General features: G+C 34.2%; 1 protein-coding gene across 3 annotated transcripts in view; it reads left to right on the top strand.

Moving 5' to 3' along the window:
* ARHGAP29 (Rho GTPase activating protein 29) overlaps positions 1-12,536 on the top strand; it is a 61,838-nt gene that overhangs the window by 28,376 nt on the left and 20,926 nt on the right. For all 3 annotated transcript variants that reach the window (XM_045801747.2, XM_045801746.2, XM_045801748.2), the window contains 7 exons: positions 1,796-1,844; positions 2,352-2,489; positions 3,369-3,433; positions 3,859-3,969; positions 4,076-4,156; positions 4,367-4,555; positions 5,313-5,450. In XM_045801747.2, coding sequence (XP_045657703.2) covers positions 1,796-1,844; positions 2,352-2,489; positions 3,369-3,433; positions 3,859-3,969; positions 4,076-4,156; positions 4,367-4,555; positions 5,313-5,450 — 771 coding nt within the window. The remainder of the gene's footprint in view (positions 1-1,795; positions 1,845-2,351; positions 2,490-3,368; positions 3,434-3,858; positions 3,970-4,075; positions 4,157-4,366; positions 4,556-5,312; positions 5,451-12,536) is intronic.

Here is a 12,536-nt window from a genome sequence, read left to right as displayed (position 1 = left end):
GGAGAGGCAGAGGGAGAAGCAGAAGCAGACTCCCCGCTGAGTAGGGAGCCTGACAAAGGGCTCAATCCCAGGACCCTGGGATCATGACCTGAGCCAAAGGCACTCGCTTAACCGACTGAGCCACCCAGGCACCCCCCAATTCCCAATTTAAAGAAAAATTACTCTGAAATAATAGAACATGAAGAATGTTTGTAGAATATTGCTTTAAAGATTTATAGTAATGATATTTTTATTTGACTAAAGTTTTTTCACTAAATGCAGGCTATTTTTAAAAACTGGAATAGGGACATACGTTAATAATTTCTTTTTAAGGATGTTCAAATCCAGAAGGAGTTCAACAAATATTTGGAAATGTGCCAAGTATTTGTGTTATATCAAAATAATATAAAAATTGCAGGTCTTTCTTAAAATGTTACAAAATACGAATGACTAATCGAAGCATTTGTTATATGTACTATAATATTGAGAAAACAGTTGACTATTTCTGGTCATCTATTGATGAATCAAGGATAGTGTATAAACCATATCAGAGTAATGAAGAATTTTAAGATCCTTAAATATTTTGCTATTGTTTATAATTTTTCTTCAATTTTATCTTTTCAAATATACTAATTCAGTAGATAAAATAACATTATATGTGTGTGACAAGGCTCCGAAGAATTAGAATTTTAGGTGTGAATCATATTTCCTGTCCCTGTTGGCTCTATTGTGTGCACATACTACACTAATTCTTAATAGGAAAATACTTTTTCCTTTTTTTCTTTTGCACCTTATTTTCCTTTTTGCAGTATTTAATTAACCCTAGAGATTGAGCTTTAAAAGTCCATGATGATATAATGCTACTAATAAAATTACTTTGGTGAAGAGTTTTGAAAAATACTTTAAATAATAATTGCCATTTATTTAATAGTGTTTATTATGTACCATGCCCTGTGCTAAACCTAGATCATCTTAAGCCTTAAAGTAGCCCTATGAAACTAGTGTTCTTATCCCAGTTAAGCCTACATATATGGTAGTCCAGGGTCATACAGCTACTAAGTGGTAGAGCTGGACTTCATACCCAGGTGTCTTTGATCCCTTTTGCATTGAATCCCTGCCTAGTCTGTATTGCCCAACCAAATAGATCACATTTGTTTAAGATCTCACAATTGTGGTAGATACGTTCTCCTGCACTGTCCAGTAAGGTAGCCACGTGCCACATGTAGCTCTTTAAATTTAAATTACTTAAAATAAATAAAATTGAAAATATACTTCTTATTTACATTAGCCACTTTTCATATGCTCAGATAGCCACATGTAACTAACATCTACCTTACTAGACAGTGCAGATACAGAACATTTCCATCATCATAGAAAGTTCTGCACTAAGTTGTCCACTAGACTTTCAGAGAAATGCTTGTCATATGATAAAATGGTAAAAGATGGCTGGAAGAAACAGGTTTTTGTCTTCAGTTTAAGTGGTAATCTATTTAGATTGTTTCTGTAACTTCCTGACTAATATTTTTGAAATCTGCAGAATTTAAAGTTTTGAATGGATTTATTAATGTTAACTAATGCTGTTAGTAAACAATGAGGTTATTTATTCTTGGATCTTGAGAACTGCAATTATAAAAAGGTATGTAATTCTTAGAAGATGTAACATTCAAACGGATTTCTTAGGCCCTTTGAGTTCTAAATACTTGAAATTCCTTAACAGGAATTATGTCACAGTAACAAATTAGAGTGAAAAATTTCTGAAGCAAAGATCTGTTATCTTCTGCTCTAATCTTAAATTTGTTTTCTTCCGTGTTGTAAGTCTTTTGAAAATGTTTCCGTGGAATCAGTGGACTCACCCAACGAAAAAGGTAATGCTTGAGGTACTTAGAATCTTAGTCAAATGTTTTGCAGCTCCTTCCTTCCTTTCTTTCTTTTCTTTCTTCTCTCTCTCTCTCTCTCTCTCTTTTTTTTTTTTTTTACCACTCCCCAACCCGCTACAGTTACTTTCAATACATGTTTTGGATTACTTAATCTCTTCTTGCTCAGTAACCTCAAGTACTCATTTTTAACACAAAATGATGTGTAAAATTTTGCACAAAAATTTAAGAAAAAAACCCTGCTAGAATAGATAGATAATGTAGAGACCGATCAAGATTATATAGGGTTTATAACTTGATGAACAATAGAAATATATATTAAGATAAAAAACATAATTTGAAACCATTTTAAGTTTAAACTGCAACCTTTAATTCTAAATTTGTCACTTGTAGTTTTTTTAAACAGTTTTCATTGAAGAACATCTTAGGATTTGAATGCTTCTTTGTTTAGAGTTTATGTGCTGATATTTAATATATACTTGATATTTTTATTTTCAGGAAATTTTTCTCCTGTAGAACTAGACAGCGTGCTATTGAAGAACACTGATTCTGTAGAATTGGCTTTGTCTTATGCTAAAACATGGTCAAAATATACCAAGAACATAGTTTCATGGGTTGAAAAGAAGCTTAACTTGGGTGAGTTGCCCTTTGGGGCATCTGATTAACTCTGGAGTGTAAGAACTAAATTGTTTGCAATTCATTTTCTACAGACGATGACTAATATGATTCCAAATTAGTAGCTTCTTCATTGTAGTGAATAAAATCATTGTCCATTTTCTCTTGAAATAGGAAAGACTCTTCTTACAATAAATGTACTTATTAAACATTACTGTGGGCCAACCACTCGATCTGGGGACACAAAGACAAATAGTATACTGTCTTTGCCTTTAAGGAAGCCATACCCCAATGGGCAAAAAGAGATGCAATCATCAGATAATATGGTTAAAAGAAATCAAAGCAACAATAGGTATATGAGCACTGGCCATGAAAACATCTTAATAGCTAGTATTTTCCCAGTGCTTTACAGATGACAAAATACTTTCACATCTTGTACCTCACTTAATCCTTACCAAAACCCTGGGAAGAAGTCAAGAAAAGAATTGTTCCCATTTTACAGCTCAGGCGAACAAGACAGGTGATTTGCCTAAGGTCAGATAGCAGATTTGCGTAGGATTATATAGCACTAACTGGAAGAATATAGGATTTACCCAAATCCTGTGCTCTTTCTACCAAATTGTTTGCTTTAAATAGGGAACGCCCATCAGAATCACCTGAATAGCCTTATAAAGGGGCAATACACAGGCCTAGGTCCCATCTCCCAGAGAAGTGAGGCCAAGCATGTGTATTTTGAAAGTTTCCTAGTCGGTTTTGATGTGCACTCTGGATAAGAATCACAGTATCCTATGACGCAGACTAGTATGGGTGCTCACTCTTTAATGTGGGAATCACGAATAATTTTAGAGTATGGGGGGCAGTAGTTAATTTACCTTCTGATGTTTTCTTTGACCTTTTCAGAATTGGAGTCCACTAGGAACATTGTCAAGTTGGCAGAGGCAACTAGAAGTAACATTGGAATGCAGGTAAGTGTTCAGTGACCTCCTAGGGTATGGGACCAAGAGGTTACCTGGTTGAGCTCATGATAGTGCCTTGCGAAGTCAGAAACTTGTATACTAAATAAAGGAAAGAAGTGAAATAATAAACTTTTGACTGGGCAAAATAAAAGCCTTTTAAATTTATGTGGAGACCCATTATGAAAAAAAAAAAACTAGGAAAATCACAATTTTATACAAATGTTGATTGTTTTGTTAGCCAGTAGTCTTGCTACCTAGTTTTATAATTAGCATTCTTCAGTGTCTTTCTCATATAGTCATCTTTATGACTAGTCATTTGTCTGCAGAAAAATGTCCAAACTTAAAATTTCTCCCTCTGAAGAAGAATTGGTTGGGGGTCTAGAACTCTAGTGCTATTTCTGTTGGAAAATTTACTTTTCAATTGTAAATTCTAGGAGTTTATGCCACTGCAGTCTCTATTTACCAATGCTCTTCTTAATGATATAAAGAATAGTCACCTTTTACAACAAACAATTGCAGCTCTCCAAGCCAACAAATTTGTGCAGGTAAAAATTTATACATATGATACACTTTTTTTTTTTTTTAACAACAGCATACCTTTAGAAAACAGCTTTTTTTTTTTTCTTTCTTGTTTTAAAATACCCTTGACAGCCTCTACTTGGGAGGAAAAATGAAATGGAAAAACAAAGGAAAGAAATAAAAGAACTTTGGAAACAGGAACAAAATAAAATGGTGAGTATCCTGGTGGAGTTTCATCTACCTGCTTGTGAGCATCTGACATCATGGGCACTACGTACGCATCTGCCCCGGGAGATGCTTGCCTTACTCTGTAGTTTTTCTAAGGTGCTGTTTGAACTATCTTGTTGAATATGCTAATGAAACTTATACATTAGGCTTTGTTTCTCACTCTGTATTTAATGGTCTTTTGGTTTCCCTGTATAGCTGGAAACAGAGACTGCTCTTAAAAAGGCAAAGTTGTTGTGCATGCAGCGTCAAGATGAGTATGAAAAGGCAAAATCCTCCATGTTCCGCGCAGAAGAGGAGCACCTGTGCTCAAGTGGCGGATTAGTAAAAAACCTCAACAAGCAGCTAGAGAAAAAGCGAAGGTTGGAAGAGGAGGCTCTTCAGAAAGTAATCATCTTTGTTATTTGCAAGCTGAATTAGCAATAATCTGCTAAGGCATCAGTTCTCAAATGTTAGCATGCATCAGGATTGCCTGGAGGGCTTGTTAAAACAGGCCGCTGGGCCGGACTTCCAGAGTGTCTGGTTCAGTAGCTCTAGGGTTGGCCCCAGACAGCTTGCACTTCTAGGCTCCCAGGCGGCTACTGCTGCTGTCGGTGATGGGGAGCCACACTCTGAGAACCAGTATGCTAAGAGATGTTTGCTTATCTTTTAAATCTTTGGGTTTGTTTCTGAGAAGGTATCTTAGAGAAGGCAGTAGTTTAATATTTTTTACTTTATTGTTCAGGAAGTTCACCTTTTAGGCCGCTGTGTGTGTATGTGTGCTAATTCTAGTACCTGATAGCAAAGCTAGGCTGGAGCTTTATATTACTTACGAAATATAATTTGATGAATTCTGTAAGATTACATAGAAAATGGTAAATATAAATAGAAAAGACTGTTAAATAGAAGTAGACATTTATTTTGTAGATGGTATAATAATTGTAAGTCCTACTTGACTCTCCATTAAAGTCTAGTGCCCTTGAGTCACTGACCAGAACAGATTGTCTGTTATCTTTAGAAATATTCTATTTAAAACAGACATTCCATAATTTTTATGCAAAAAGTCTTTTCAATTCTTTCCATTGAGTTTTATTATAATAAGTATTTGTTTTAAAATATAAATTCTAGTGATCAGTGTTATTTTTTTTCTGTGATATTCTTAAAGGTAGAAGAAGCAAATGAACTTTACAAAGTTTGTGTGACAAATGTTGAAGAGAGACGAAATGATCTAGAAAATACCAAAAGAGAAATTTTAACACAACTCCAGAAACTTGTTTTTCAGTGTGATCTCACCCTTAAAGCTGTAAGTATTTTGTTCAGTATTTTGAAGGCCAGGGGCAAAAAAGGGTCTAAATATCAGAAGAAGGAAGAGGGATGCTTGATGAGTCATGATTCTTAAGGAATTTAATTTCTAAGATTAATGAAACATTTAGAGTTTAGAAATGGACTTTTAGCTTTTAATAGTGGTAAATGGTTTCAGTTACATTTTTTTTCTGGTCCCCATCCCATGGATCAGTGTTTTGTCCAATTAAAAGTCCAAGAGTTTGAAATTGCCTCTAAGCCACTGTCTTTCTTGGCTTGGTTGACAAAATGGATTTGACTATTGAAACTTCTGTTAGCACTATGAGGTATTTCTTCAAAATTTGAGTAAACTAAATATTAAAATTGAACACAATGATTTATGTGGGGAAAAAAAAGCATCCTGTCCTCAAGTGTTTTCACTTGCCTCTTTAAAATGATTTTTATAAAAAGTTTATATATAAAATACCTTTTTTTTTATGTACATTTCACAAGTTTTAACACACGTATAAATTTGTGTAATCGCCACTATCGCAATCAGGATTCAGAAGAATTCCATCACTCCAAAAAATTTTACTCATGCTGCCCCTTTGTGGTCAAACTCTCTACCCACCCCTAACCCTTGGCAAGTATTGATATATTCTCCATCTTTATAGCTTGATCTTTTCCAGAGTGTCATATAAATGGAATCCTATAGTGTGTGACTTGGAGACTGGCTTCTTTTACTCGGCATAATGTCTTTGAGATTCATCAGTGTTATGCCTGTACCAGTACTTCATTTCTTTTTATTACTGAATAGTATTCCATTATATGAATTTACCATAGTGTTTATCCATTCATCAGTTGGACATCTATGTTGTTTCCATTTTGGGGTGATTGTGAATATAGAGCTGCTATGAATATTTGTCTACAGGTTTTTGTGTCAACATAAGTTTTCATATTTCTAGGGTAAGCACGTAGGAGTAAGATTACTGGATGTTATGGTAAATGTCTGTTTAACTTAATAAGAAACTGCCTAATTGTTTTCCAGAATGGCCATAACATTTTCATTCTAACCAGTAATATATGAGAGTTCCAATTGTTCTGCATCCTTGACAATACTTGTCGGTTGTTGTTTTTATATTTTAACTGTTCTAATGTGTGTGTAGTGGTAGTTGTTTTAATTTATGTTTCTGGAGTGACTAATGATATTGAGCATCTTTTCAAGGACTTATTTGCAGTCTCTATTTTGCCAATTTTTTAAAATTGAGTTGTTTGTTTTCTTATTGAGCTTGCATATTTTGTCTTCCAGTCTGAAACTTCTCTTCTTTTAGCAGTTTGTTTCAGGGAACAAAAGGTTTTAATTTTGATGGAATCTAACTTATCAATTTCTTCTTTTATGTGTCATACTTTTCGCATTATATCTGAGAGTTTCAGGGTCACAAAGACTTCTCTCCTATGTTTTCCACTAAAAATTTTATAGTTTAGCGTGGATACGCGATCTGTTTTGACTTAATTTTCATGTAAGGTGTGAAGTATAGGTAGAGGTTCATTTTTTGTATGTAGATGTTATGTTAAAATTATGCCTGTGGGATTTGAATTTACGGAGGTGACTGAATGCTGACATGGAGAGGTCAATGATACCGAAAGATGAATTGTTTACTTACATTTCCCCAGAGGAGGGGACGTGCTGTGCCACGTAGGGCTACCGAAGTATCAGGTTTGGTGAAGCAGAGACTGGAGGGAGGGGAAAGCTGAGTACAGAGGCTTTACTGGGGTTTCCAAGGGGAAGACCAGTTAGGAGTTTGGATAATTCCTGGGATGGTGTCTAGTTGCCTGGTACCTGGCTCTGGGATAATTCAGAGCAGGAGAAAGTAACAGCTTGGTGTGTGAGTTAGATAATGAGGTTGTTCGGGTTGCATATGAAAGCGATGCCCTCCCACCACTCCCCACCCCTGTGCTAAGAATTGGTTAGCCTGGGAGGAGCAGACTTTCCCCAGCCGGCAAGCTTCTCAAAATGTCAAAACATTATAAAATATGGAAAATAAAAAACATTATTAATACAGGTGTCCACTTGTTCCAGTACCATTTGTTGAAAATATTGTGCCATCTCCATTGATTTGTCTTCGCATCTTTGTCAAAAATCAGTTGACCATATTTTTATAGGTCAATTTCTAGATTCTCTATTTTGTTCCATGGATATATGTGCCTGTCATTTGGCCCAAACTCTACTATTCTGTTGATTACTTTTGTTTTATAACAAGTCTTAAAATCAAGTAGTGTGAATCTTCAACTTTATTTTTCTTCAGAATTGTTTTGAGTATTTAAGATCCTTTGCCCATAAAAACATTGGAATCAGCTTGCCATATCTACAAACAAATCCTGCTAAAATTCTAATTGGAATTGTGTTAAATCTTAGATCCGATGGGAAGAATTGACTACGTATGTAGCATCTTAACTATATATAGAGAGAGTTGTTTGATCCATGAAGACAGTATGTCTCCCCATTTATTTAGATACATGACATTTTTTTTTTTTAAAGATTTTATTTATTCGACAGAGATAGAGACAGCCAGTGAGAGAGGGAACACAAGCAGGGGGAGTGGGAGAGGAAGAAGCAGGCTCATAGCGGAGGAGCCTGATGTGGGGCTCTATCCCAGAACGCCAGGATCACACCCTGAGCCGAAGGCAGGCGCTTAACCGCTGTGCCACCCAGGCGCCCCGATACATGACATTTTTTTAGTCAGCATTTTGTAGTTGTCAATGTAAAAGTCTTTCACATGTTTTGTTAGATTTAAACCTATGTATGTATGTATGTATTTGGGTAGCTACAGTGAATGTGACATAGATAAATAGCACATATAATTTATGTGTATGTATCTATGCACACACACTTCTTTAATTTCAAATTTCAGTTGTTCATTGTTAGTATTTAGAAATACAGGTGATTTTTGTATGTTGATCTTGTATCTTGCAAATTTGCTAAAACTAAATAGTTCTAGAACTTTTTTGTAGAATCATTGGGGTTTTCTGCATAGAAAATCATGTTATCTACAAATAGGGACAGTTTTATTTCTTCCTTTCCGATCTTTATTCCTTTTATTTCTTTTTCTTTCTGCACTGGCTAGAGCTTCCAGTTCATTATTGAATAGGCTTGGGTGAGAGAAGATATCTTTGTCATATGCTGGACTTCAAGGGCAAAGCACTTTAGTCTTTCACCATTACATATGATGATAACTATAGGTTTTTTGATGATGCCCTTTATCAGGTAAGGAATTTCCCCTTTTCTAGTTTGCTGGAAGTTTCATGATGAAGATGTTGTTTTGTTTTGTTTTTCACTGCTGAGACATATATATTGAATATATGTGTACGTATATCCTTTATTCCTTTATATGTACCTTTACACACTACATATTGTATCATATACATCAAAATATGATAGAGAAACAGCTTTAGAACAAATAATATAAGTACAGTTTATGGGACTTACGATGCAATTTTTGCTAATTAAATTATTATAAACATTTATAATTGTGTCTTTGCTTTTTTTAAAAAAAGAAGTTAGATTTTATCAAATGATTTTTTCCACATCATTTGATTGATGTAATAAAACAGTTTTTCTTATGTAGTCTACTAATATGATGGATTACATTGATGTTCGTTTGAGTTCTGATCTAGTCTTGCATTCCTGGATAACCTGCTTTTGGTTGTGATGCATTGTTCCTTTTCTATATTGCTGGATTCAGTTTGCTAATGTTTTGTTGAGTATTTTTTCCTTTTTCTTCTCTGTTAATGAAAGACATTGGTATGTTATTTGTTTGTTTGTTTTTTCTTATACTGTCTTTAGTTTAATATCAGGGTAATTCTGGCCTTATAAAATGAGTGGGGAAGTGTTCCTTCCTGTCAGTATTCTGGAAGATTGTGTAGAATTGGTTACTTCTTTAGTTGTTTGATGGCATTCCCTGGTGAAAGTATCTGGGCTTGGAGTTTTCATTTTTGGAAGATTTTTCACTATGTGTTCAATTTCTTTTGAGAATAAACCTACTCGAATTAATTATTTCTTTTTGGGTGAATTTTGGTAGTTTGTGCCTTTCATGGAATCAGTCCCTTTCATCCCAGTTGTCTAATTTATGTGCACAGAGTTGTTTACAGTTTTTCTTTATCCTTTCAGTGACTCAGTAGGCTGTAATGATATCCCCTCTTTGATTCCTAATATTGGTAATTTGTACCTTCTCTCTTTCTCTCTCTGGTTAGTCTGGCTAGATAGAGGTTTATCAATTTTACTGACCTTTTTAAAGAACTAGCTTTTAATTTTAATTGGTTTCTCTATTGTTATTTTTAATATTTATTTCTGCTTGGTTTGGGTTTATTTTGCTTTTCTTTTTAGATTCTTGGTGGTGGAAGCTTAGATTGTTCATCTAAGAGGTTGAAACCTCCCTGCTGTTTTAATATACATATTTACTTATTTATATTTCTCTCTAAGCACTGCTTACCTACATCCCACAAATTTTGAACTTTGTATTTCTATTTTTGTAAAATATAAAATATTTCCTAATTTTCCTTGAGACTTCATCTTTGGCCTGTGGATAGTGTGGAAGCTGATTGTTAATTTCCAAGTATTTGAGAATTTTCTAGGTAAATTCCTGATACTGATTTCTAGTTTAATTCTGTTATGATGAGAGAAATATTTTGTATAATTTCAATTTTCTTAGATTTGCTATGGTTTGCTTTATGATTCAGCATATGGTCTATCATGGTGAATGTTCCATGCATATACTTTTAAAAATGTGTATTCTGCTCTTCTTGGCTGGGGTATTTTGTAAATGTCAACTGGTTATTGTTGGTTTACGGTGCTATTTATTTCTTCTATATCCTTGATGATTTACTTTTTACTTCTATCAATTACAGAAAAATTTAGGGTTTTTTTAGTTTTTATTTAAATTCGAGTTAGTTAACATACGGTGTAATATCAGTTTCAGGTGTACCGGGTAAATTCAGTCTCGATTTTTTAAAAAAACTGTCAATCTATCTTTTAAGTGAAATACTTAGTTTATATTTAATGCAAATGTATGTTCAGACTTAGGCCTACTTTTCTCTCTGTTTGTACCTTATGTTTTCCTTCATCTGTTTGCCTTTTGCTGCCTTATATTGGATAAATTGATAATTTTTTAGAATTACCTATAATTTATATTACGGATTTAATTTAATCTATCTTTATTTATGTATTAGAGTTACATTTTAATTTATCTAAAATGCTTATTTGCATTTTATTATCTACATTTTAATTTACTGGGCTTTTGACTATATCTCTTTTTACAGTTTTTTTTTTTTTTTTTTTTTAAGTTTAGTTGTTGCTTTTTTTAATGGTTGCACTAGGGCTATATTTATAAAAACTTTTCACTGGCTTAATTAGAACTAATATTTTACCCCTTCAAGTGGAACGTAGAAACCACATAGTCCCACCATATAAGTCCCTTTTACTTGCTTTGGGTTGTAGTTGATGTGCATATATTATATCTACATACTTTGAAAACCTCACCAGTCTTATAATTTTTGCTTTCAAAAGTCACATATTTTAGATAAGAGAAGTCATCTTTTTTAATTACCCAGATATTTACCATTTCTGTTTCTACTCTTCCATTTCTAAGGTTCTTTCCCTTTGATATCATTTCTCTCTTTTCTAAAGAACTTCCTTCAGCATTTCTGTTATAGCAGGTCTTCTGGTGGTGAATTCTGTATTTCATCTGGGAATGTCTTTATTTCATCTTTATTCCTGAAAGATATTTTCATTTGACAAAGAATTTAGTTCTTTTCTTTCAACACTTTAAAAATGTCCTTCCACTGCCTTCTTGTGTTTCTAATGAGAAATCCTTAGTCATTTGAATTATTGTTTCCTCAATGTGGATTGTGTTGGGAGTTTTTTGTTTTGTTTTCCGCTTGCAAGATTTTTTTCTTTATTTTTGGTTTTCAGCATTTTGATTACAGTTTATTTGGGTGTGAATTTTATTGAATTTATTCCGTTTTAGGTTCCCTGAGCTTCTTGAATCGGCAGGTTTAACTCGTTATATTTGGGAAGTTTTCAGCTATTGTTTCTTCAAAATTTTTTTGTAGCTTTCTGTCTTCTTCCTCTAAGATTCCAGTGACTCAAATTTTAGACCTATGTTTTTATCCTATGGGTTTGCGGGGGGGGGGGGGGGGGGGGAGTCTTTTTTTTTTTTTTTCCAAATCTTTTCTCTTGATTGTTTTTCTATCAATCTATCTTCAAGTACACTGACTCTTTCCTTTGTTATCTCTATTTTCCTCTACAGTCAAAACAGTAAATTTTTTTGTTTAGGATATTTTATTTTCCTGTTTCTTTTTTATATCTTCCATTTCTGTGCTGCGGCTTCAGTCTTCCCATATTTTAAGATTATTTGCTCTTACATATTTAAACCGTCCTAGTAGCTGCTTTAAAGTCTTTATCTGATAATCCAAATAGGTGAGTCATCTCAGGGTTAGTGTCTGTGTATTATCTTTTATCTTGCGTGTTGATGAGATTTCCTGGTCCTTCATGTAACAAGTAATTTTGGATGATATTCTGGACGTTTCAGTATTACCTTATGTGACTCAGGGTCATCTTTCTAACCTATACTGAATGTTGGATTTTTTTTTTTTCATTGTTAGCAGGCATTTGATCTAGTTAGGTTCACTCTACAGCTCCTAAGGAATCCCTTCCAAGTCTTCCAGCTGTGAAACTTAGTCAACCTACTCTGCTGCTAGTGAGGGCCAAGTAGGGAAAGGATAAAGACAAAAAACAATAGGGATTTCAGACCCCTCACTCTACAGATCCAGTTTATCTGGTCCTAGAGAAGAATTCCCCTCAAAGTTGTAGATGTCCGTTCATCTGCTACTGCCGTCAGTGCCACAGCACCACATCTTAGTGCTCGGGACTTGTTTTGAGTCTGGGGGACAAGAGAAAACAGACAGACAAAAGAAACTAGAGGGTCCCCCCATCCCTTTCAGTCACATGTCTTTGACTAAGAATTCAGTATTGGCTGGGAAACAGTAGCAAAAGAAATAACAGGAAGCATACCCCTGGATTGCTCATACCTTGATTTGTTGTTTCTCTCCA

Source organism: Ursus americanus, chromosome 12 (assembly GCF_024610735.1).
Source record: "Ursus americanus isolate L20-20 chromosome 12, mUrsAme1.1.p, whole genome shotgun sequence".
Taxonomy (NCBI): Eukaryota; Metazoa; Chordata; class Mammalia; order Carnivora; family Ursidae; genus Ursus; species Ursus americanus.
The sequence above is the reverse complement of the archived record's forward strand: the minus strand, read 5'-3'. Positions and strand labels throughout refer to the sequence as shown.